The sequence below is a fragment of the Clarias gariepinus genome, chromosome 1 (assembly GCF_024256425.1).
Source record: "Clarias gariepinus isolate MV-2021 ecotype Netherlands chromosome 1, CGAR_prim_01v2, whole genome shotgun sequence".
NCBI lineage: Eukaryota > Metazoa > Chordata > Actinopteri > Siluriformes > Clariidae > Clarias > Clarias gariepinus.
Genome location: NC_071100.1, coordinates 28,955,001 through 28,981,693, shown reverse-complemented (window position 1 = coordinate 28,981,693; position 26,693 = coordinate 28,955,001). Strand labels below are relative to the sequence as shown.

Below are 26,693 nucleotides of genomic sequence, written 5' to 3'. Positions count from 1 at the left end.
TGGTCCCCTTCTCACCCCCCTCTCTTTCAATTTAAAGTCTGTTGGACCATGGTACATCTGTTAGCAGCATCAGATTTATTTTATTTCTTTCTCCTGTATTTTTCAGCCTAACACTTGCCTCTCTTAGTTACCTGGGACTCTACCAATGTCTGTGATTCTTTTCCTTAGGGCAGTTGTGACTTGACTTTGTAAGGAGGAATTATTTAAATCTACCTGACAAGTTATCGTCTGCTACCAATTACACTGAGAAGAAAAACAAGATTGATAAGATAGGCTTTAGGACCATGAGTTTGCTCCCAAGCACGGCTGTTGATTAGAGCCAGATCTTGCTGTATGATGTTCATGTGGTTGTGTTTAGGCTTAAAAAGCAGTCATGGATCTGTCGTAGACCTCCGGTCACGTTTAGCCTTTGCACAAATGACTGCGACATTCAATCAGCCATGCCTGTCATACCAGCAGCACTCAATCACTTAGAAAGAGAAAAGGAAAGACACAGAGAGAGAGAGACAGAGATGCTAAATGGAAGTGAAATCTATGCATTCTCTAAACACTTTCTGAGCCCTCAATTCCTCTAGGGGGTCGTGTGTGGATGGCATTTTACTTGGATGCTTGCAGTGTGTGTGTGTGTGTGTGTGTGTGTGTGTGTGCACTTGTGTGTCATCTAATGAACCTATATATCCTTAAGACAGGTAGGCATTCTGCAGGGGGGTCATAGCTATGCCACATCACAGCAGGGTGCAAAGAAAAGACCACTAGAGTAAAACATGTAAAGAACAAGATAGAGGAATTCATTAACTTGTTTGGAATTTGTCTCTTTTGGGTTTTTAGGGGGGTTCAACAACAAATTTCGAATTACTTTTTGGACTTTCTCTACCCCACGTAATTTCAGGGTGTTTCATTTTAGTTTGGACTATTCCATTTGAAGTAATGGACATAATACATGTGCTCTGAAATTTGTAGAAGTCCTAATGCTGTCACACTGAGAGGCATCCATTACACCAGAGTCTGTGAATAAATTCCTTCCTTTATCACTTTTTAAAGTCAATTTTCCCCATTTCACCATGTTCATACGCTGTTACGCTGTGTCAAAATCCATCATCCAGTACATATTATCCATTTATTCTATGTAAAATTGGCTCTCAGCCGGATCAGGATCTTCTTCCATACTGATTTTTTTCTAGGCAGATTCATTTGAGGGTAATTTAAATCTGAAGATGGATGGTTTGATTGCTGTTACCTTTAACTTTGAGATTGGAAAAAGAAAAAGAGAGCAAGAGATGGATGAAGATAAAAGAAAAAGGTGATTTTTGTCTTCACCATTTTACAATAGCATTAAAACCATTAACATCAATACCACCTGGAGTGGTAGTGAACTGGTGCAGATGTTAACAGATGCTAACACACTGATTCAGAAAGTAAGTTTTTCCACATATTTGTTTTATGCATTAATTAAAGCAGCTGATCAACTTATCACAAATATTCAGCTGGATATTGTCTACAATACCATTATTATTATTATTATTATTATTATTATTATTATTATTATTATTATTTACTACTCATAGCCTATACTGCTTTATCATGTCACTAAGGACCATCTCACAGAACTTAGGGCATGAGGTGAGGTACCCACACCCAGGGTATTATTATTATTATCATTATTATTATTATTGTTATTATTATCAATTTATTTATTTTATTTTTTCCCCAGCTGTACCCCCTCAGGCTTCTGTTTCATCATGCAATAAATACCTACTGAAATGAATATTAATTTTATCCCAAAAATATTCATTTCAGTTCTTCTTGTAATTACACAGAAGTATAATTTCTTAATAAGTTTGCGCATTATTGAGTCATGAGGATGGAAAATAAATAAATCACCGTAGCATGCGGATATAGAGGCAATTGTGCTAGGGTTTTAAAGGCCTGTTAAATATTATAGACTTGGAATAGAGCTAAAAGGACGCTGAGATGATGCCTATGAACTCTAGTCGTCTTTGAGTGATGACATACAGTAATAACTAAGATGCTGAACTCCTAACACGCCATCAGCCATGACACTGCGTGACTGTTCATGTGTGGGGGTGTGAGAAAGAGGTGATGAATGAGATTTACGTGTGTGTGTGTGTGTGTGTGTGTGTGTGTGTGTGTGTGTGTGTGTGTCTTTGTGTATGCGTGTGTGTCATCAGTGAACTGAGTAAGATGACATTCTGCATGTATATATATGTGTGAGCAAGGAAGAGATTCTGTGTGTGTGCATCCACCTCTGTAGCTAACCTTTACACACTCCTTCACTTTTCCACTCCTAATTTATTAGAATACAAATGCCAAGGTTATAGTGACGTGTCAAATCAGAGGCAGAATTTGAAGTAATGAGGAATGTCAAAGCGCTCCGTCAAAGATTCAGTGAGCGAAAAAGAAGGAGGTAGAAGAATCATTGGGAATGAGTGATGGCACTCTGTCGCCTTTAATATTCTGGAAAGCAGGAGTGACAGGGAAGACAGGAGGGAGGGGGGAAGACCACACGGCACTAAAAGAAAGGCCGCAAGGCCATTGGGATTTGATTAATATAACCACATTTGCTACTTCATTCCTTTATTGGGCATTTCCCACGTTCATTCACATACTGTATTCGTTCCATACAGTTCTATCTTTTCTTCAGTCAAACAAACAGATATTCAAAGAGTAATTCTCTCAATACCTAGTGTCATGCTGCCCTCTTTTGTAGAATGAATCAACGGCTTTTTCTCAGGCAGTGGTTTGGCTTCTTGTCATTGATGACTATACCCGTTTTATGCATGTGAAGGTTAGAAAGTGAGAAGATGAAGGCATGTGCAATTATTACAGTGTTTCGTCTTAGCCTCTTTGTTAAGTGATGCTAAAAGGTGACGGGGGGGGGGGGGCGGGAGTACCACAGAAGAATTTTTCAGCTCCCTTCTTCCAATATGTGCAAGAGTCAATAGTTTAATTACTAGGCTACAATGCTCATTAAAGCATCAGAATTAAATTTTCGTTCTGAAGATCTCTCTCTCTCTCTCTCTCTCTCTTTTTCTCTCTCAGCATGTTTCTTATTCTTGAGTCAACTGACCGTATAATACAAGTCTAAATTCTTTAAGAGGCTCCGTCTTTAAGAGGCTCAGTCAGTCTTTGTGAGTCAGCCACATGATTCCTTCATGGAAGTCCTTGACTGCAGCCTACTACAGCATCAACAAAGCATTATCACACTCGTCCTGCCCAACTTGTCCACCTACGTATTTTTTCGCTTGTTTTGTCAGAGAAACAACGACTTGTCTGTTTATCAAGGGTGAATCTCTTGTATTATTTTACTGGAAAGTGGAAAAAGAAGATGGCTGTTTGTATTCTTCCTCACCGTTGCTTATATAAGACTTATTTTAGTGGTAGATCCTGTGGTGAATAGATATATAAGGCTGTTGTTTTTGTTCCAATTACATCTCTGTGGTTGTGGAGAGTAGTTGAAAGGATTGTGCATGCCTCACGCTACTCCATCTCATCATCTCTTTTCTTTACTGTATTTCTTCAGCCGAGACAACCTGCTGAGTTTTGAATGGATGGAACACAATATGATAGTGGAGGCTAGTGACAGGAAAAAAGTACCATTTTGTAAAGCTCTCAGTCAAAATATTTTATAAAAGCTGCTATTTCATCAGTTTAAATGTTGTTCCTGTGTATTGTGTGTGTGTGTGTGTGTGTGTGTGTGTGTGTGTGTGTGTGTGTGTGTGTGTTTATTGATGCACCTGCATGCATTTATTCCTGTGAGACCATGGTTTCTGTATACTGCTTCTGTATTGTATGTGTTCGCATGAACAAGTGTGTCTATATGTGTGTGTATGTGCTCATGAACATACCAGTTGTTTATTTGCCTGTAGCAATGTGTTCCATTCTATCTTCCCCATGGGATCTTATCCACTCCCCGTGTCCTGTTTTTATTATAAAGTAAATCACACAAGGAGACCTGAGCGTCCTTCAGACCTCCATGGCTATATTTAACACCTCTACACTAAGTGTGGCATGTCTACTTAATCCTGAGAGCTTTCAACAGATATTCCCAAGACCATTACATGTGACAATTACTGCATAAGTCATTAATATTGTAGTTTTTCCCTCCCCTCCAATCCTTTCTGCTACTTTAGTAAACTGGTCAGCATTAATCTTCCTTCCGCAGAACTCCCAAAGTGCAGGGCTGTGTCAGGAAACAGCCTGGATACTGCATTTACTTGTGTAATTATATAGGCCAGAGGTTTCAAACTCAGGACCTAAAGGGCCAGTTTGTGCACAGGTTTTCACTATGACCTTCTAGCAAGCACACATTTGAGGTTTTTAATTACAGAGGCTAGAAATGCAAATTGAAGCCTTTCCATTACTGTAGGAATAACTAATAAAAAAGCACAAGAACCTTGCCTCCACTGACCCCTCAGGACCTGAGGTTGAGACCTACCGTATGTTTTTAGGATAAAATCCTAAAATAGGTTAAGATCCAGGAAGATACCCCAGAATATGCCCTTCTCCCTTAAATGAAATAAACCTTCCTTGCATCTTGGGGCTCCTCAGTCCAGTGACTCGCAGCACTCTGTTCTCTTGTAGCCATTCCGCCGAGTGACGTTCTCGGTGGTGAGCCAGCCCCAGGACCCTCACCAGGGCTCTCTGCAGAGCTGCTACGACAGTGGCCTTGACGAGTCGGAGACGCCGAGCAGCAAGAGCTCCACAGGCCCCCGGCTGGGAGCCCTCCCCCTCCCCGAGGATGCCTATGAGAGGACCACGCCGGATGGCAGTGTCGGTGAGGCAGAGCATATGGAAAATGGTAGGGGCAAACACAAAAAGATAAAGCAAAAGCCTTAAAAAAAGAGCTCAATCAGATTTTAATTGACTAATGAGATCCCAATGAATGTGGCCAAACACACACACTACCAGGGAAGATCGAATAATACGAGGGAGGCCAGATCTCTGGGGTAATAAAATAAACATAAGGCTTGGAAAGATAGAAGAAATATAACACCTGAGCTCATATACAGTAAGCACACAGACAGTCGATACAATTGGGCTTCGTATGTTCATACATGTGCCTTTTTTTCTTTTTTTTTTTTTTTTTTTTTTTGCTTATCACCATACTTTTTTTTTGCAAGCTAAAACATGTGCTAGCCTTGTCAGCTGTTATGTTAGTGTCTGTACATCATCATGGTAGTCATGTAAGAGTTTAGAGGAAATATGGTTCAGCATGTTCTGGACCTTTTTAGCTTGTGACTTATTTATGATTTGACTGAAATCTTAGACTAAGCTAAATAGATAAATAACTGAACAGCTAAGTGCATTTCATTTAAATATATTTTTCGTGCCTTTAACAATAGACACAGCAGCTTTTAAGAGATCCAGATATAAATGAAATAGGGGCAAGAAAGAGCATCCTGATATGACACAAGGTAAAAACTTTGAGAAGAAATAGACTCAAGACCGAACTATTGTGGTTGACAGCGCCGATGATAGATAGATAGATAGATAGATAGATAGATAGATAGATCATGTATTTATATATTTATATATTAGATACTTTTTAAATCATGATTGTGGAAAAATCATCTTCAACTTGGCAAGCATGCTCAGTGTAACACGTGTTTTTTAGTGCTGAGTTTATTTCAAGACCCTCAAGACAGTTGAAATAATATTACTTAAGTCTGTCACAGTGTATAGAATTTAAAAGGTAGCTGATCTCTCATTGACATTGCCTGCTAGCTTTTTATATTTTTTAAACACTCAGGCCAGCAACGTTTCTAAGGCATTCAATAGGACCACTGTTTTCAGTCTGGTATGCATGAAAGGGTCTGCTTGCTAAGGCTTTCCTGGTGACATTAGATACTTTATTAGTAACACATCCTTTTTGTTTGTGGTCAGTCTACCATTTTCTTTCTAATCCAGACTGCTTAGGTACTACAAAAAGCATGACTGTCTATCAAATTATCAAGAAACTAAAGAGGAAAAAAAATATTTTAAGTTACCAAAAGCCTTATTGTCCTCAATAACTGACCATTCTACTTTCAATAACTACTACTTGAAATAATCTGTCAGGGCCAAGTGTCAAAAACAATGTTTTAGGGCTAGAGATGTCAGTTTCCTTCTTCTGTTGGTGAAAAGAGTAGCATATGATTAGTAACTCTTTTCTTTGGAGAACCCTTCCAAATTTATAAATACATACTGTACAGTAGGTACATACATAGGTAAATATACACTTACATACATACATACATACATCTTAGAATGATTCATGGGTCACTCTGTGGTGTAACAAACAAATCCCTCTAATATTGGTCAGGTACTAGGACTTCACTGAAAATAAGAGCTAAAAACTTGCTTGCCAAAATGAGAGCCAAACAAGTCATTCAGCCCTGGAGAACTATTCCTTAAGATCACACAATGAATACAAGAAAGACTGGCTGTACACAGACATTACAGAGTCTGTACACAGTTCTATAATACATACATACAGTACATACATACGTTTACTGTATGTTGATTTAAATTGACATGTTTTGTTAACCCACTCTATGTAAAAGATACAAAGATTTATCCCCTGAGCAACTTCTAGACTCACACTCAAACAATGTCAGGCCAAATTAGCAGCTGTTGCAGTCCTCCCACAATTTAGGTTGGGCAACTGAGTGGAGGAGGACCAATGGCAAAGTGGAAGATTAGATCAAAATAGAAGAATGCAAAGGGAAAATGTTTGCATATATATTTCTCTTAAATATTCAGTTTTAAAGCGGCAGAACGTTGGCTTAGTGGTTAGCTCAGTCGCACCTCAGTTTTACCCTAATGGCCCAGGTTTAAATCCCGCCCCGGGTTTGTGTGCATGAAGTTTGTATTTTCTCTCCGCGCTTGGTGGGTTTCATTTGGAAACTCCAGTTTCCTCCCACAGTTCAAAGATTAGGCTAATTGCCATTTCCAATTTGCCCGTAGTACTGTATAAGTGGGTATATATGTGTGCCCTGCGATGAATTGTCCTCTAAATCTCTTGGGATAGGCTCCAGGCCCCCTGTGACCATATATACAGGAAAAAGCAATATAGACAATGAGTGAGTGAGTTAATTTTACTGGTCAAATAAAGTACTTACCTCATGATAAGAAACTGATATGTTATGCAAAATATGTATTAAAATTATCCACACAAAATGTGTAGAGGTTCTGCTTGTTATTAATTATGGCCAGGGGTAGCTTATGGGTAGCTACAGACAGCTATGGGTGACTACAGTTCGGAAGATCCCAAGTTCAAACCCCACAACCACCAAGTTGCCACTGATGGGCCCTTGAGCAAGGCCCTTAACTGCTCAGATGTGTAATGAGATAAAAATGTAAGTCGCTCTGGATAAGAGCGTCTGCCAAATACCCAAATGTAAATGTAAATTAGAAGTTAACTCATAACATAAAAACAGCACTGGCTTTCTGTACTAATCAGTCATCTTTCTTGCAAATATTTATATCCAGACATATACCTTTCACATCTTCTTACTTTCTTTTAACTCACTGAATTCTATATCTCTTTCCATTTTCTATTATATCATATGTGATCTTTCAAGGTCGGAAACAGCCAACAGATGAATCATTCTTTTAATAATCGGGGGTCTGCTCAGCCTGCTATACTCAGTCTTTAGGAGAAAGTGGGTGTGTTTGCACGAATGTGTGTAGTTCAGAAGAAAATCCAAATGGAGAAGTGTGTGTGTGTATGGGTGTGTGGGTAGGAGAGAAGGGCGGTGTGGGACAAATTCCAGAGCTAGAAAGAAAAAGGTGTGTTTAATTCAATACATAGCTGGCAAAACATGTACAATCACTTATACATTCACTGCAGTTAAAAGCTAAATTTTTTTTTTCAGTACATTATCACACCTTTTCCTTGCCACACATGGTTGAAAAAAACAAAAAACAAAACATGAGTCTCAGTAAGGTAGCCAACATGGATGCTTGATGCTTGAGAAATGTTCAATAGTTTCCCAAGCACAGTATAAACCTACAGAAATATATTGCATACACTCATAAAAATATACTAACATTATTTTTATAGACTGATTTAGTTAGACTGGGCATTAGTGACTCAGTGGTAGAGTTCTCGCCTTCCATGCGGAAAGCCTGGGTTCACATCTCAGCCAATGCCCCAGATCCGGCCACTGAGGTTGCAGCTCACTCTTAAATCTGGTCCTAAGCCCAGATAACAATAGGAGGGTTGAGTCAGGAAGGGTATCCAGTGTATATCCTATCCCAAAATCAAATGTGCAAATTGGATGATTTGCTATGGTGTCTGGGAGCAACAACAATTTAGATTTAGCAAGCTGATTAATAAACCACTACAAGCCACATAATGAATGAAATGTAATTGGTTACCTAATGGCTTTATATTCATGTTCAAGATCATGCATTAATATTAATATTATTAAAATATTAAAAGAGCCCATTGAAATTACTCAAGTCATAAACAGTACAAATATCTGTACTAGCAGTAGCAGTAGTCATAAAAAGAAAAAAAAAATATTCCTATGTTCTATGTATTATTAGACCTACACTGTTAACTCATGGAACCCTTTTGCCTGTGTGCATGTTTAAATATGTATAACATGATAGCTTTAGTATATAACATGATAGGAGATAGTGTAATTTTTCTAGCTTTACTTCTCCCCTTAAGTTTCTATTTACTCCATAGAGTAATTTTTTCCCTTTCCCTTTCTTTTTACCGATAGTATGTCTTCCAACTTCATTTTTGCAGGAGTTTCAATGAGATTGAACAAGGCACAGTGAGTGACAATAAAATCAATTTATTGATAAATAAATAGATTTGACTTGACTCAGTAAACAAGGCCAATTCTTGTGATGCAAATATTATACAATAAATAGATTTAACACATTGGAGTCAAATCTATCTATTGTATAATTCACTTACCTTCTAATTATTAAAAAAAAACCTTCTAACAAGGAATAAAGTTAATTTATAAAGTTGAAAGTAAATAATAAATTTAGTATTTCTAAGTATACCAGGTATTATAAAAGCAGTAACACTAAACACAGTTTTGCATTAAGGAACCATAAACTAAAATGTAAATAATAGGACTAGTGTCAACAGGTGTTTCTGAATGTGAATCAGAAGGCACAGATGTGCAGCTTTGTTAGCTCAGTTGAGTAATATGTGTGTGTGTAAAAGGTGGCCACAATAAGAGCTGACCTTGATGCAGGCGTTTGTGAACAGACAGAAGGTTTAAAACTAAAACATGCAAAATGCAATTTTACTAATTTTCATATTTTTATAGTAATTTCCTAACTTGCTTTGTTTGTATAAATTCAGCATTTTGCTATTTCCTCCAGATAGAAGCTCATACATATTTCTAAGTAAGGCTTTAATTAAATCTGACTTCTGCTTAATCCAACCTTATTGAGTTCGAAAATAAATGAAAACCTTACAATAATAGAATTCACTTACATACACCTATTATGAGTATGAAAAAATACAGCGCATGCTTCCGTAACCCTCATATTATTCGCAACAACCATAAAAAAAGCAAAAAAATCCTTTACTACTTATAACTCAGTAAAACTTCCCTTTAATTTTATTGAAGTTTTTTTGTCTCATCTCTATTTCTTTTCTTGCATTCTTGGACACCTTGTTCTCTCCTGGGATCCTCCTCGGATGTTGGCTTTTCCATTGAATTCTTGCCTTTTATTGGCTCACTGTCTGCATAATCTGCATAAATTGGGGCATGTTTATGTAAATGAGATCTATATGAGGGTAAAACAGATTGGTAAATGCCTATGCAAGTGTAAACCGGATTATTTATATAAACCACTAGTTGGCAAGACCTTGATTTCACACAGTTAAAGTTGATTTATCATATACACTTAAAGCATTTTAATGGCATTCATTAAATGACACTTAGATTTGTTGGATCAGTTTATGTGTCCAAGTCTATGCTCTTGTCTGTGGAAGTTTAATGAACAACAAATAGTGTGTTTTAAAAGTCTGTTAAAATGTTTTGAGCTCCTGTAGGCATGCACACACGCACACAGGCACGCACACACACATACACACACACGCGCACACACACACACACACACACACACACACACACACACACACACACACACACACACACACACACAGGAGACGGAAGATGGTTGAAATGCCATCACTTCAAAGCTGGAATCTGTAAACCTCTGTAATTGTGGTCATTATATGTGTGGAAGATGCTTGCAATTAAGATCCTGTTGAGTTGTGTGTCTGAGTGTGTCAGGGTTTAGGTGTGTGTGTGTGTGTGTGTGTGTGTGTGTGTGTGTGTGTGTGTGTGTGAGAGAGAGAGAGAGCGAGAGAGAGAGAAAAAGAAGTAGAAGGAGCAGTGATTGGGTGAGTATTGCAAGATTAAGGTCAGGGCAGGAACAGGGCATCTCTCTAATGAGGAGACCCTGCTGTGGAAAGGATGGATCAACAGCACACACACACACACACACACACACACACACACACACACACACACACACACACACACACACACACACAGTGCTAAGAGATTTTCCTAGTGCAGACTTTATATTTTGATCATTTTAGTGAAAGCTTTCTCTCTCTCTCTCTTTCTCTCTCTCTCTCTTTCTATGCATATATACAGTGAGCTCATACACATCCTCTCCTCCTTATTTATTTATTTTATTTTTCTTGTTTTCTTTTCCAATGATACTGTTTTAACTTTATGGTCCTTGGCCTCCATAGATCTTTTTCACTGTGACCCAAAAAAAAAAAGATAAAAAAACTTCTGGATTTTTTAAAGGATATTGGAGTTGCCTGACCAAGCATATGACACCGAGAACCATAACCTTCTCAAGGGTACAGGAAGCATAAGATCCTCTGTGAACTCAGAAACTTTGTCATTTCTGGCCACTGCTTAGTTTGCTTTACTGGTGCTTCTAGTTCGAACTGAGATTGATTTAATGAGTCAGATTGAATACAAAATTATATTTAAATGAAAAAATGTGAATGAGAAAAGCTAGATTTATGCTTTTCTTACATTTATGATAGATTTATTCTTGCTAGAAGGCATTATTAAAATTAGTACAGTTATTGATATTTTGCTACATTTTTTTCCATCTTCCACTCAAAATATTGGCCTGATATTATGTAAAGCATGTTACAAGATGTATAATTATATTTATTTATTCATTTATTTACATGTGGAATTTTATGGTATTTAAAATAAATAAATAAAAGTGCTTTTCTAGTATCATTTTTAGCTGCTTTGCCCAGCGAACAGATTAAGGAAATGAAAAAGGAAAGCTGTAGGAAAACGGTGCTTCCTCCATGCTTCATTTGAGGAGCTGGTTCCAAAAGGCCAGATGGCAATGCAAGTGGCGTTTAATTAAAGCTATTCATATCTCCAAAAAGCCCATGAGCACCACAATGCAATAAGCCAGGTCTTCTTCTACACAACTCAGGTGGGAACAATAACTGTATGGAGAATTAGAGTTATAGTTCTATTTGTTTTCTTATTGATGCTTAACCTCAGCTGAGCATCCTATATCTAACCACAACACGAGAGCACCGTGGCGGAACCCAGATGTTACCTACTGATCTATATGAGGAAATAATCAAGTTAATGATCTTAACGGACACTTAATTTGATTCAGGTGAAAAATAAACATGGTCATTCACATGGTTTCTATTTCAAATGTACAGTGACTTGCATAATTATTCACTCCTTTTTGAATTTTTCCACATTTTGCTTGCTAAAGAATTAAATTAAATTGTTATGTAGGTTTTCAATATACACCCAATAATCTGTAATACTAAAAAAAATTATTTATCAATCAGTATCATAAGTCAGACAGCACAGTGGCGTAGTGGTAAGCATTGTCGCCTTGCACCCCCAGGGTCCAGGTTCGATTTCAGCCTTGGTTCTGTGTGCCTGGAGTTTGCGTAATAATGTTAATGTATTAATTTTCCCAAGATGACTGTAGTGTGTGACTGAACATGTGAGTGTGTGTGTGCGCGTGTGCGTGTCCAGAGTTGGATTGGCACCCAGTTCATGGTGTACTCAACTTCATGCCCTATGTCTCCCAGGATAAGCTCCAGGCCCCTGTGACCCTGTACACAAGGTAAAGCAATATAGATAAAAAGTAAGTGAGTATCAAAAGTCATGTCGAATGAAAGGGTCACATGGTCTCAATATACAGTACCTGTCCCTGAGTTTTAAAGTTTCTTAGCAAACCTACCTGAACACAGTGTCATGCAGACAAGGCCAAGCAGCTATCAAAACAAGCCAACTCCTATAATGGACTGGTTAATAATAATAATAATAATAATAATAATAATAATAATAATTATTATTATTATTATTATTATTATTATAACAATAAATAACATGGTGTAATCATCCCCTAGTGTAGAATTTAGTTAGCTAGTTTAGAATTTTTGTGGCTACACACACACCCCTACACACACACACACACACACACACACACACACACACACACACAAACACCTTTCATATTTTTACAGCTGCAGCAGTTGACTAGTAATCTGCATGATCATACAGGCCCAAAGAAAGCATAACCACATTTGTGGTATGGACATTATTCAGAAATCCAAAATAGTGATTTTCCTGTTGCTACTGTAGAATACGCACATCACGCCTCAGGTATTCATTTGGCTGGCAGTCAGAGGGGGGAAAAATCAAAACACTGTCCAAAAGACAAGAATGACTGTCTTCACACCACATGTTAAAGTCAGACCCACCACAGCCGCTAAAGGCAATGTGTGAAAATGCACTTTTTTTGTAAAGCAGGACAAAACAGCACAGTTTTCAGCAGCTGACCCGCTAATGTGGGCCTTTTCAAATGTAGTGAAGTGGCAACTGCTATTCAAGATAAGCGCTGCGTTGGTACTGCCTGTTCTTTGCCCAGGCTAGTAAGAGAATCCTGTCTTTCTCTCATGCGACGTATATCAACTGAGTTGCAGTTGCAATTTTCCCACCACTGTGCCGATGCACAGCCACACCTCAGAAACCCCCACAGGCAGCCACAAACATGCTCTCTCTCGCTCTCTCTCTCTCTCTCTCTCTCTCTCTCACACACACACACACACACACACACACACACACACACAGCCCCACACCTACGCACACTTTAGTCAATAGAATATTGACAGAAATGGTGCCTCTTTGAAGGATATTAAAGTGCAAAGGGGGAGCTCATAGCAAAGAGCATAAAGCCAAAGAGATAAAACAGAGAGAAACAAAAGGGAGAGAGACAAAAAGGAGAAAACAGAAATTATTACAAGCATGGCACACGTCACCTACACTAAACCACCATGCTGCCTTAAAGTAACGCTGACTCTTAATTTGTAAATCATGAAATCCCAGATCACCAAGGGAACATATGGACACAACACAACTCAGAGCGTCTCGCATTATAATGAAGCGTTCAGGGTCTATAGCTTTAGTACGATAAGTATGTCACACTGAGGGAATGTGTTTCTAGCAATGGGTTTTATATCACTTACTTTGCCAAAAAAATTAAAATAAAAAAACAGTAGAAACTGTTAGCAGGTTGTCCTTATTAAGTGTTAGTGAAAATGCCTGCCTGCAGAGGTACCTACAGTTAGAAATAGCATTTACAAAATCTTTTTTATAGAATTAAAAAAACAAATAAAACAACAACAAAAAAAGGAATCATATGGATTACTTTCACATTATGATGATTTCATGTAGGTGAGTTTCCGTGCTGCAAGCTAATAGAAAAAACGAGGGTGGGGTAGTGTTTGTACTGTTTATCATCTATGCAGTTAACTTGGTGCCATCTTGTCTACCAAAATAAGTTAAGGGATTTGTATTTAAATTCTCCTTTTTGTCCCTGCTTCTAGGATGCTCTTGTTAGTAATATGAGAACTTATTTGGTTAACTCAATAGTATTTCAGAGCAAATTTAAACATTTAGTAAAAATTAAAAAGATTATCAGTAAAACAGGTGAAATATACAGTATGGGTCAGAACTGATACAAAAGGACCTGTTAATTTTATCTATATAAATAAAAAAATGTTTTCTCTGTAGATTGGTCAGAACTAGCTTTTTTAATATCTTCACATTGGAGGACAAGAAACAGGCAATGTCTCAGAAAATGTACTGTTTGTATGTCTGTCCAGACGATTTTGTCACAGCATCACGCAAATCTGGTTTGGCAGAATTTAATGAAACTTTGCCAGCCCTTTAGTATTCACCATAAATTAAATGAAAGGAGGTTATGAGCAGTTTTATGCCAGGTTACCTCACAGCAGCCATCTCTTTTTTTTGGACAAACATAGCACTTTTGCCTTCAAAAGTAGGCATGGTTATATGAACAGATGTATGAACAGATCATTGTATGCTTATTATTCCTGCGAGAAGTTTAAACTCAGTTTGTCTTATATATTTTGAAACCATGGTCCTAATTAAAGCAGTCATGTGAAGTGCCACTACGAGGTTAAACAAGGGACGTTAGAGCAAACATATCCACAGCAGACCGAGGTGAGGGCATGTAAAATACCCAAACTGAGAGTTTTATGTGCTCAAATCAAAATGTAAAAGTAATGTCATGAGTAGTCATGTGCTGAATTTAATAATCTACTTTAAATAGGGAGTGTATTTGGCTGATGCAGAAAGAAGTACAACTTAGAGTAAACAAGCCATAAAAAACTTAAAATCTTACAAAATTTTATTTATTTGTATTAAATATTATATTTTATTTTATTTCTTTGTATGAAATAATAAAATCACTGATTACATTAAGGCTGATCAGTTATTTTTAGCTTTAAAAAACCTTGGCTACTAACGCTAATAATTAATATAATTATAGCTGCTAACTAGTATGAAGTCATTTTATATTGCCTTTTTACATAGACCACTACTTTGCTATATTGACCAGCTGATTAAAGATCACAAATCATGAACCTTTGCATTTTTTTTATCTTTGTCTGTCAAGTAGGCTATATTTTCCAATCACGATATATTGTCGACCTGCTAAAATCCTCCACTTTTTAATATAATAATTGCCCCAAACGTTGGACTTTGTTTATCCAACAGTATTATAAAATCAGCATCACAGGCTGCGGAGAATGTACACAATAATCTATGCTGAGTAGTACTTTGCGCAAGGCAAGTGTTTGATGTGCTTATTTATACTAATGTGATAATTGGGTCCAGGTGAGTAATGTAACCCAGGACATGACAGTAAGCGTGTGTGCTGGGAAGTGTGGTCCTTCTGAACTTATGTAGTGTTTGGCTGCACCTTTTGTGTGTCTCATTTCGGGGCCGCATTCCCTCGACGGATGCATTTGAAAGTCGATTACATCACTGCGTTGTGACTAAGTCTGTCCCAGTTTATTTAAAAATACATTTTAAATGAAATAAATAAAAATATACAAAATAATTAAAACAAGGGGCTACACATAAAATCCACTTCTTGAGACACACATTTTTGTTAAATGTAAAATTTTAAAAAGTATTGATACATGAAGATATTCAACAGCAGCATTTTTTTACCAGGATAATCATGATTTTGTAGATAATTTATACTTCATATTACCTTGACGCAGTGATAAGGGCAGGAATAGCTGGTGACACAAGTAGATAATCCTCTGCAGACCAGACAGTCTCATTTTGTTCAGCTTTCGCGGTCTACTTCACGGCCCTGGAATTGAGATTCACCCTTTCTGTACCTTGTCTAATTAATACACAATTGTGCTGTTCTGAATTCATGGCAAATTCATTTTTCTTGTTTCAGATTTTGTAGGCTAAATGCAGGATAAACCACTGATGCGCACAGAAGAATATAACATAAGAATGTATTTGCTGCTGTAGTTGCTATTAATTTACTTGTAATCTTGCATTTAAACAAGAACATGTAATCTTGCTACGTCTTGGAAACAGCTTTCAAATGTGGAAAATTATTTAACTACTTTGCAGGTTTTAAGCATATCAAAAACAGTCTAACAAAGCAGCAGTAGCATTTTAATTACCTGAAACAATGCTGATTTATAAATGGACAGAGAACTCATAAGATGTAAGAAATTGGAATCCGTGACATTTACTAGGGTGAAATGCAAACATTAAGTGAGATTTTTTTTGCCTATTATCTGTATCTCCTTGCTTCCCTGAGGTTATTGCATATATACAGTATATATTGTTTAAGAAAGTTTTTAAAATATTTAGATTTAGGAGAGAAGGTTATATTAGGACAGCGATATCACCTCCCACTAAACACGTAAGAATATCTCAATAAACTGGAACAATAATGACCAACTGGCCCAACATCCCATGGACTTTTATTCTATAGTGTAACTGAGTAAACTATTCTTACTTTCTAACTCTGTATCTGGACATGCTTTGCTGCATTCCTTAAAAGAGTATTCATGATATTCCTCTGGTTTTTGTCTTCCTGCATTTAACATCTAAATTTGCTCATCATTGTGATGGGAAGCATGATCTAGTCAAAGAAAAATAAGCTATATAAAAAGAAGGCAAAGATGCCAAATTTATCATTTGATATGCATGCATAGTTGTAGTACATAGATTACAATTAGTGTTCCGTTTAATTTGGGCTACAAAGGTAAATTATATATAATGCTTATGTGAATATGTGCTAATAGGTGTTTCTTACTTTGGTATGCTGACAAGTGTGTGTGTGTGTGTGTGTGTGTGTGTGTGTGTGTGTATACTTCTGCCAAACAGAACTCTAACCTCTGGCGTTTTTAACAGTTCGTTTCGCACTCAGATGTCATGTTGTCACATTCGTTCAGACTCTTCTGCGCTTCCTGCCACAGGAGTTATGACTCACTGCTCTGCATAACGGCGCTCTTGCTGACCCTCGGCTACATTTAACACTCCAGGGCTTGTCAAAATGCGCAGAAAAAAAGACATGCGGTTGATGCATAAGTGCTCTTTATCTTCCTAGCTACACACCTTCACCTTATTTTAAATAGATCTAACAGAATCGCACTACTAATGCAACTAGGTGTGATGCTTGTTATATCAGCTTCACATATTTGAACTGTGCAGATGGCCATTAGTAACACATATACAAAATCACTCTTAATGTGAAAATGGAATTTTCATGTAAACGTCTGGGTTTGTCTTTATTTCCTTGTTAAAATGACACAAGTGAAAGAGTTGCCACTTCACTACACCTCCAAAATCTTGAATTAGTGGCTCAGCTGGTGTTGTTTTGCCCTGCTTGAGAAAAAGTGCACGTTTTCACATATAAGGCTGAGCCTGGCTCTTTAAATGAATGTGCTCTTATTAGAAACCCAGGCAGGCAGTGGATCTGGCACTGAGACCTTTCTGATAAATGAAACGCTCGCCATCGGGTTTGTGGTAAGACTTTGAAGTACCTGCAATCTCATCAGGCATCGGATCTGCTTAATTACCGAGGCACAAATTAAAGAGGATAAAAAGAAGAGTGAGGGGATTAGATTCACACAGAGAGAGAAAGCATGAGGGGCCAAAAAGTCAACTGAGCTCTGTCCAGCACCCAAAACAATCTCTGCAACCTTACTGGTTGTATCAGAATGTTTCCCATCATTAACAATCACATTAGTCAACATATAATTTAATTTTAGTTTAGTGATGGAATTTGCTTGGTACAAGTTTAATAGTAGCTATGAATAAATTTGATCTACTGTAATTACTAGTGTAGGGTTTTGCCACTCCTTTGGATATACCTCAGCTAATGCAATGCCCCCTTTGTGGAAATAAACAAACATGACTTAAAGAGTAAGACGATGTGTCATGATTTTTCAGCACCGATCCCGTTGAGGCTTGCAGCACCCCCACCCCCACCACACACACTTTCCTCAATTTATTTTTTTTCTTCTTCCACTTACCCTCTTATCCTCTTCTTTTGTCTCATATAAAAGAAAGATGAGAGGGTTTTATACTCTGAGAGAGTGTGAGCTGCTTCTTTACTGCTCCCTCAGCAGATGTTGGGGAAGTGAGTGGTGAGAGAAGGTGTTGAGTGTAGCCCAGGCATGTGTGTTTGTGTGTCGCACAGTGGCATATAGCTTAGCCTCACTTCATGTGTCCCAGTATGTGTTGCTTTGCTCTCCTAACCAAGTCCATACCTCTCAGCATGACCTCATTGCCCTTTTCAGTAGTCAATCACAGCAGGCTGACAGCAGCTGCCACCAAACTTAAAGCAATAGTCCGGCACTTTTTCAACCTATTCTCTGTTCACCAATTCTGTAGTGTATATTCAGTTACTACAGACAAGATTTATGGACCTGTAGTGAGAAATCAACTGCCCCAACGACTACTCTTAGACTTCCATCAAAAGTGAATTTTGAGTAAACCTGTTTTCTGGTCTTCATGAGGAGAACATTTTATTTTTGATGACCAAATACTCCAAAACCACATTTGTCAAATATACAAACAGAGAAAATAAGAAGAAGAAGTAGAAAAAACACAATGCTTGATTTTTAACTGACAGAAATTTTTTTTTTTATTATTTTTTTTCTTAATTTTCCTTTTCTTGCAGTAGGTTTGACATTGAAATGTGAAATTACAATGTGCGAAGGTCAGAGGAGAAACAGTAAGACAAATAAAACACCTGACAATTCAGGGAGTTGTTTTCAGTGTCACTCCTTGTCTAAAGCCTGTTGTTATGTGACTTTTCACTGTCATTGCAATGACATATAAAACATGCTTCTACAATGACAAATTGAATTCCGGTGCTTTCAACATCACATTCTGTGTTTCTAATTCGGCAACCAAAACAAAGGAAATGTACCAAACAACAACAAACAGACAGGAATGTCTGAAATGTCAAGTAATCAATACCAATACTGCTATTATCCAATATCATGCTTTTTTCCCTTGTCCTTTATTTAGCGTTTATAAAATGCTTTGACACAAACTTTCAAAACCACGTTATTATGTGACGTATGTCTAGAGCCATGTATTAAACATCTGATTTCACTAATCAATTGATCTGGCTGAAGATTTGTGCTAATTAACTAAAAATCTAGTGAAAAACTGATTATGTGACAACAGTGTTCATCTTCTGGAGCTATGGCCAGGATCATCTCCTGCCTTAAACTCATTAGAAAACTGTAGAAGGCAGTATCAGTCAAGAAACAATCTTTTGTCATATCAAGCAGGCATGGAATGAGTCTTTGACACCACTGTACTGCAGACATCTTTTTTTTTTACACTTTGCCCAGCCAGATCCTACAATCTAGCAATTTCACTGCATCAAATAGCAAATTATTCAATACTTTTGGTCAATAAAATCGTGAACAAGGTCTCATGAATTGCAAGCAAATAAAGGTATTGGTGATCATAAGGCAGTGAGGTGATAATGCAGAGGAACCGAAGCACATAAGGGCAATTCAGGGCTGCATTGCGCCGAGTCACACTCACAACCTCAGAGTAAAGGTGCAACTCATTCAGTCAGTTTTTAATGACTGACTGGCTGATACTGCTCTGAACTCTCAAATCAGCTGACCTTGTGGATCCCATTTAAACATTGGGTACAACCATCCTTGCGCTAAATAAATAACATTCAGTGCTGCACCTGGTCACTTACTGTATTTCTAAGTTTACTCATTTTGGTATTGATATTTGAATCCATATTGGTGAGTGCCAAAAAACAAGAACAAAACAAAACAAAAATTACAGTGTATCTCTTGTTTCCCTCAGGTGGTTTAGATTTTTTTTGAAAAATAAAATTTTATTTTTTTAAAAGTTAAATTCATCTCCTGCGTACCATAAAACACGAAAGCAAGAATTTGTCAAAAAAAAAGAGCACAATTTGTTGTTCAGAATAATAACCTGAGATCCTAAAAGAGGATGAAAGAGTTCAATTGAAACTAAAGGTTGTTGTCTGGTGAAGAGAAGCCGGCTTAACACACATGATCTCTCAGGCAAATACCACACAGTAGTAACCTGAGTCTGGGTAGACTCTCACCCCTTCCAGGAAAAAGGATTATCTATTTATACAAACCAACAAGAATACACCTGGGTTAGAGGAACCTCTAATGTTTTGGTTTGTGTATACGTCTGTCCCGGGTACCTTGTTTGACTACAATTAGAGAACAATGACCAGCCACAGGTAAGACAAAAGCTCGGCTATGGAGAAAGAGCTTTGTAATGCCCCTGGCTCTCTTGCCTCTTTGTTGGATTAAACGTCTGACAGAAAAAAAGGCCTTCAATCCAAATTCTTTACATTCTTCTCTAATTTACGTCTCACCATGCCTCATGGTTTCCCCCGTCTTTCACTGCTTATTGTTTCATCTCAGGGGAAGCATATAATTTCTAAGATTTGATCTCGACCCATTTGGCAATTTAGCAAAAATTATTTTGGGGTGTCTGTTGTGGTGATTATTACTGTATTTATTTATTTTTTTGATAAAAGCTTACTGCGCTGCTTCACTGTCACTATGTTTAGATGAAGTGACAAAACCAGACCATGGCCTAATCCAGCGAATGGGCTTTCAAATCCACTCACAATACCACCCTGAAGACACATCCGCATACCCACATGCAGACCAGCCCACACACATCCACACATATTCATTCACACAAATTACAAAATCACAAACATAAAGGAACAAAGAAATACAATTCATTTTCATATACATTTGAGTTCCAAACTGAGGGGGAGGTATTAGTTAGACAATACATGAATTAATTCGTTAAAAGAAAAAACATAACACCTCCTTATTTAAGTTTAGTAAAGAAAAATTAACCATATATTTGGAAGAAAAATTTGGCTGATGCTTTTTTCTCTGTATTTTTTCCCTCCTAACAATAATGGCATTGTTTTTTATAATGGCTGAGATACATCATCAATTGATTTATCTACATTCATCCTGTTTTACACAATCTGCATTTTATCCTGTTGAGGGTGAATCCAGAGCCTATCCCAGGAAACACTACGCATGAGCCAGGAATGTACCCTGGACAGGATGCTAGTTTATACACCCCTTTACACCTAGGGCCAATAGTAGAGTCATTAGTGTTTTGGGAGTGTGGAAAGAAATCCAGTAATCTTACGTGGATATAGGGAAAAGATTTTGAAACTCTAAACAGATAGTACTCTGAGGTCAGATTACAGTTCAGTAGAGTGGTGAGGTAGCAGTGTTACCTGCTGTGCCACCAAGCTGTATATCACTGGAAATCAGTGCAGTTCTTTAGACAGACCATCTTATCAAAGATTTCTGTCAAGAAGCAGACATGCCCCTTCTCCTCATCCTCAGTGTAAGAGAGCTCATGAAACTGTTCGAAAAGAATGACCTCCAGATTTCAGACCAATAGATAACCTAGATGTTAAACAGCTCTCTCTATTACTATCATCAAAACAGCAACTGATGCAATAACTTTTGGAAGAAGTGTGCTTTCATGGACAAATTAATATTTGTTGTGGCCCAACACTTTACAAAAAAACATATCCTTTCATTTGCCAGCCATCTGTAGCTTCAGCATATGCACAGGATCCTCACACAAAGGTAGCAGAGTACTTCAGGGACCTTATGTTAGGGTAAAAATGTGCACTTTGAGTTAGCAGGATGCAACAGTAACAGGTGTGACACTAGCACCACCCTCATTTGTCTTGGAACATGCTGCTATAATTTATTTAACAAAACTAGAATTGGTAATGCTGACAACATACAAGCAGCATTGCTAATGTTTGGAAATCCTGCTAGCAGTGCTTTTACAGCACACTTCCACTAGCACTGCTAAAATAAAACAATAGATATGCTGCAATATAAAATCTGTCTAAACAATATGTTGGCATTGGATTAAAAAGGTTTCTTTTTTTAAGCTGAAGTCATACTTATTATACCTGATAAATCAGATCTGAGTAGACCTGGACAAATATTTACCTCTAATTAAGGCCAATCGTTCATTACTCTCAGAATTTTAGGATTGCACCAGGGACATTAATCAAGGCTTAAACAGCATGGATGCCTTTCGGACTACTCGCAAATCACCTTTTGTGCTACATTTCAAATTCCGGTGATTTAACAGTGTGTTTAGGTCAGTGTCTTCTTGTGACAGGAGACACGGTTGTGGTCGTGGAATTGGACGCTGCTGTGGGCTTTGAGAAATCGACTCCAGAAGGTGAGGCCGAGGTGAAATGGAGTGTGTTTTGGAAAGGGTGAAAAATGGTAGAGTGGTGCAGTGACTGATGAGAGAGTCTTCTCCTCTCATGTTGTGAAAAGGAAGGGGTGCCAGTGAAGCATAAATCATTTTAATCCCTGTATACACACACACACGCGCGCACACACACACGCGCGCACACACACACGCGCGCGCACACACACACACACACACAGAGAGAGAGAGAGAGAGAGAGAGAGAGAGAGAGAAATGCATGGACACACATTCACCCACCTCTTGTTCTCTCTCCTTTTCACCTTGTTACTTAAGGGATTTAAATCACCTCCAAATCTGCCGTTTATTAGAAATAAAATGGTGCCATTTTAATACCAAGACCTTTTCAGTATTAATCTTTTTCTTGTCTGGGTGATTTTCCCTATCCATATTTTGCTTTGAAAACAATATTTTTATAACCTGCTATTTTCCAACATTTTTCTAGCATTTCCCTTCTGCTCTTTCCTCCTCAATTATTAATATTATATATATATATATTTTTTTAATTATACATTCATTTGTATTTGGGTGGCAGTGTGATCCTTGTTACTATACACAATAACAGATAGGTGAATTGTCCCTTCAGGAAACGAAGGCAAACAAAACTACAAAGTTTTAGATCCTGCTGGCTTGGTGAGAGCAGGGTATTCGAAGAAGCTTCTTTGTGTGTGTAGGAGATGTGTGAACCGAGTGTTTATTTCTCTGTGTGTCTCTTTAAAGATGTTGAACACTGTTTCTTTGAGTTTGTTTCATTGCCCTGAGGCAGACACGTCTATCTGTGAAAGGTGATGAGGAAAAGAGAAAGGTGTGCTGCAGGTGGCTTTTGTAAATTTACTGTTGACTTGACACTTGATTTCTTTTAACAAAAGAGGATTTCAAGTAAAATAAGCCTCGCTTACTACTGAAAACAAACAATTTACACAAAAATGGATTTCAGTTTCTTATATTGACCCCAGTTACATTTGAACATTTATGTCTTGTATCTGGATTATATCCTAATATGAATTTTCTTCACATTTCCATTTTCATTCACATAAGCTATGCATCATGTGGCTGGGAAAGGCTTGTGGCAGACATTTGTCAGAGAATTACTGACTCAGCAAGAATTTTTGCTTGATAAAACTTGTTACTTATTAAAACTTGTTACTTATTAAAACTTGTTACTTTGGCAATGTTACGGATATTGGTACAAAATGAAAATAACTTTGATGAAATGATTTCAGAACAACATTGACATGGTGATGGGATAACCAATGTACCTACTACAATTTAGAAAACTGACTTGGAAACAATATCAGCAAATGCAATCTAATGGCCTGTGCAGGATCTGAACACTGGCCAGGGCTGTGAAAGCACTGAATGCTTATCACTGGACCAGTAGGAACATACTGATGATCCTAGTATGTGTGTGTACATGACAATAAAGCAAAACCAAACTTTTACCTTGGAAAGTAGACAAAATTGTAAAAAAAAAAAAAAAAAAAAAACTGAAAAAAAAAAGAAAATACACCCTTTACGTTTTTCTCTGAAGCCAGACACTGTGCAAACACCGTATCTCAGTACAGTAATTTGTAAAGTAAGATGCAACTCCTGATAGTTTTTCTGAAAAACAATTAAACAGAGAGGTATAATTACAACAATAAGATGCGACGAGCTACACACAATGCGTGTGGGAAGCCGCTGTGTTAGGAATGAAGAACCTTTAGAAACCACTAGAACCCTATGTCTAAATGCTACAAATAGAGGTTACAATTTCATTGTTTTGAGGTTGTATTTGCAAAATTGTTTTTGGGTTATTCATTGAACCTTATTTCAATGTAATTTCACCAACCTAATATTTCAAAAACAATGTTGTCTCAACATTGTCCTGAGGGTGGATATCATCATTACAACTATATTACAATACTAATCCAAAGTTAGGGATCCTCCTAGGAAACAGTTTGTGCTTAAATCTATTTCATTCATTCAATCAAATACATCTTTGTTACATTCTATGGTAAATAATCAAGATATTCAAGACACATGATCAAGTCTAAGCAAGTTTGTAGTATACACACATATGACGAGTTAAATTTCTTCTTGTTTGGAATGTTCCAAATGCTACCTGGTTCAAATTGATACTTGTTATACCAACAAAGTACAGAGGATCATTGCTGTAGAGGTACATTGAGTAAGCGCTGTGTAATACTGGAAGACAGATGAAGAAGAAAATCATCACAGATGATCACCATGTACATGTACAGGCAGACACAACATGAAGCAATTAATGTTCTGTAAAAGATCAATGTCAGCACAAAATGATGAATATTCGTGTGGTGTTTTAAGGATGGAAGTTCCCGGTTCAGGCAATTCTTTCTTTATTCATGCATGAGTGATTATTTTTTCACAGTTTTTCATTCTTCAGATATGTTGTCATCAAGCATGTTTGAACGTATCCACTACCTTGTGTCCTTCACATGCTCTTCACTTCCATAGAAAATCATATAATAGATTAAAAATGAAATCAAGAGAACAGAAAAGATGAAAGGGATGGCAAAAAATCTCAAGCATACCTCCCAAGTTCAGATTGTGCCATAATGTCCAGTTCTATTTTCACTTCTATCTAACAAAAGCACAAATAACCCAATACATTTTAGACCTTCACAGCTTAGGTCCAACAGTTCTGTAACTCTGCCACAGAATCACATATGAGACCAAGCTGTTTTAACTGAGGAAACAAAATGGTGGATCAGGTGTCAGTGCATCTGTTTAACATTCTGACATTTTGGTTGGCACCTGGGTCTGCCCAAGTGGAAGAACACACCAGTAAATCTGTTTTTTTACAGGTGTTTCTTTTGCACACATGTTCACTCACTCTTATTTTTTGCTTACAATTGTAGTCACATATAAACCCAGTTCAGGAGAGAAGTTATGCTATGTCCACATTAAAGTGCATTCTTCATTTCCAATTTTTTTCCTGGTTTTAGCTTTGCCAATGAAGTTTTGATAATCTGGTACTTATCTTGCCTTGTAGCTCAGCTGGTCTCGTTGCTTTTGTAATCATCTGTTCATGCTGTAGTCTTAATATCGTTCCTCATCTAATCAGCTTGCAGAGCAGCCCCGCATAACCAGCCTACTTTCCGTCTGCCATCACTTAATTGCAAATCTTCTGGACTTGCCTGCTTGGGGAACCAGACATGTCAAAAGTGGCAAACGGCTGTTTTCTCTGCATCCAATTAATGAACTCTCATTTATCAAAGCAAGACGTTGTGAGAAGCCCCTTCACCACTCAAGCTAATAATAGAATCATAACTGCAGCCCTGCACTCTTTCTCGTGCAATCTTTGGAGCGTTCATTAGTGTGTGCAGTAGAAACAGCAGTGGTTGGTGTGGTGAGAGGGTTTGGAGGAATGCTAGCAGGGGGTTGGTTAGGAGTCAAGATGAATACTGTTTCTGGCTGTGAACTGGGAGCGGATGCGGTTCCACATTTTCTCTGGGCTCGTGTGTGGTTTCCCGGATGTATTGATGACGGTGGATCAAGTGGGGGCAAGCCGCATTCTATCATGTTACTGGATCAGTGTGCTGCACGGTAAACTTTGACACATTTATTCCTCTCTTCCCCATTCTAAAACGGGGTGAATAGAATCTAGATCTAATTTCAAACCTGTATATTCTGTGGGTCTTTTATTTATATTATATTATATTATGTTATGTTATATTAGATTAGATTAGATTAGATTAGATTAGATTAGATTAGATTAGATTAGATTAGATTTAATGGCATTCAGCTTTATTGTCATTCAGCAAACCCAGGAAAATGCAGTTAGAAGCTATTCAAATGTGCACACCTGCAAGCAGCATTAAGTGTGAAGTGGAAAAACTGACAATGAGGTAGGGTAGCTTAAAGTGATATACAACTTTCATGATGAAAGAACAGAACAGAATAGAAGGAATGAAATGTAGTGCAAATGGCATGGTGTGTGTAAAACAAGTCTAGAGACATAAATTATAGATTTCAATATTGGTTAAAATTATGTATTGATTTTTACAAGTCAAAATTTAAAGTTGCCTTGACTACACACAGCAATATCTTTTAAAATGCAGACCATGAATTTAACTAAATGACTTAAATTCTCACATAACAGCGAGGGTGGGAAGAGCCATGGGAAGTATGAGTGTCTTCATTCTGCTCTAAAGACTCTTGTGCATGAGTTGCTGAACTGGAGGGAGGAGACAAGGAGGTGGTGAAAATGGAAATAGATAGATGGGAATTAAGGAGGGAAGAAAATAGATTGTCTTTTACCCCATGGTCTTAACCATTGTCTTTCCCCACCAAACTTCAGTTATTTCCAACTTCATTTTTAAAGCCAATCAATAGCTATATGGTTATCTGCCTTGTTTAGTCTAGTAAAATTGAACTATTCAATTCCCTCCTTTGGTAAGGTTTGTTTGTGTAGATCTAAACATAAAGGTCTAAATAAAACAACTGCAGCAGGACCCTTTCTGGAATATGTTTCCTTCATATTTAATGGTACAGTGTTTTTTTTTGTGTTTATGCTCT

General features: G+C 37.4%; 1 protein-coding gene across 4 annotated transcripts in view; it reads left to right on the top strand.

Annotated features, from left to right (window-relative positions):
- Positions 1–26,693, top strand: part of pcdh7b (protocadherin 7b) — a 142,382-nt gene that overhangs the window by 67,103 nt on the left and 48,586 nt on the right. For 2 of the 4 annotated variants that reach the window (XM_053501418.1, XM_053501411.1), the window contains one exon: positions 4,603–4,819. The exons of 1 other annotated variant lie outside the window; for it this stretch is intronic. In XM_053501418.1, coding sequence (XP_053357393.1) covers positions 4,603–4,819 — 217 coding nt within the window. The remainder of the gene's footprint in view (positions 1–4,602; positions 4,820–26,693) is intronic. One more of the 4 variants, XM_053501427.1, reaches the window with a different exon arrangement.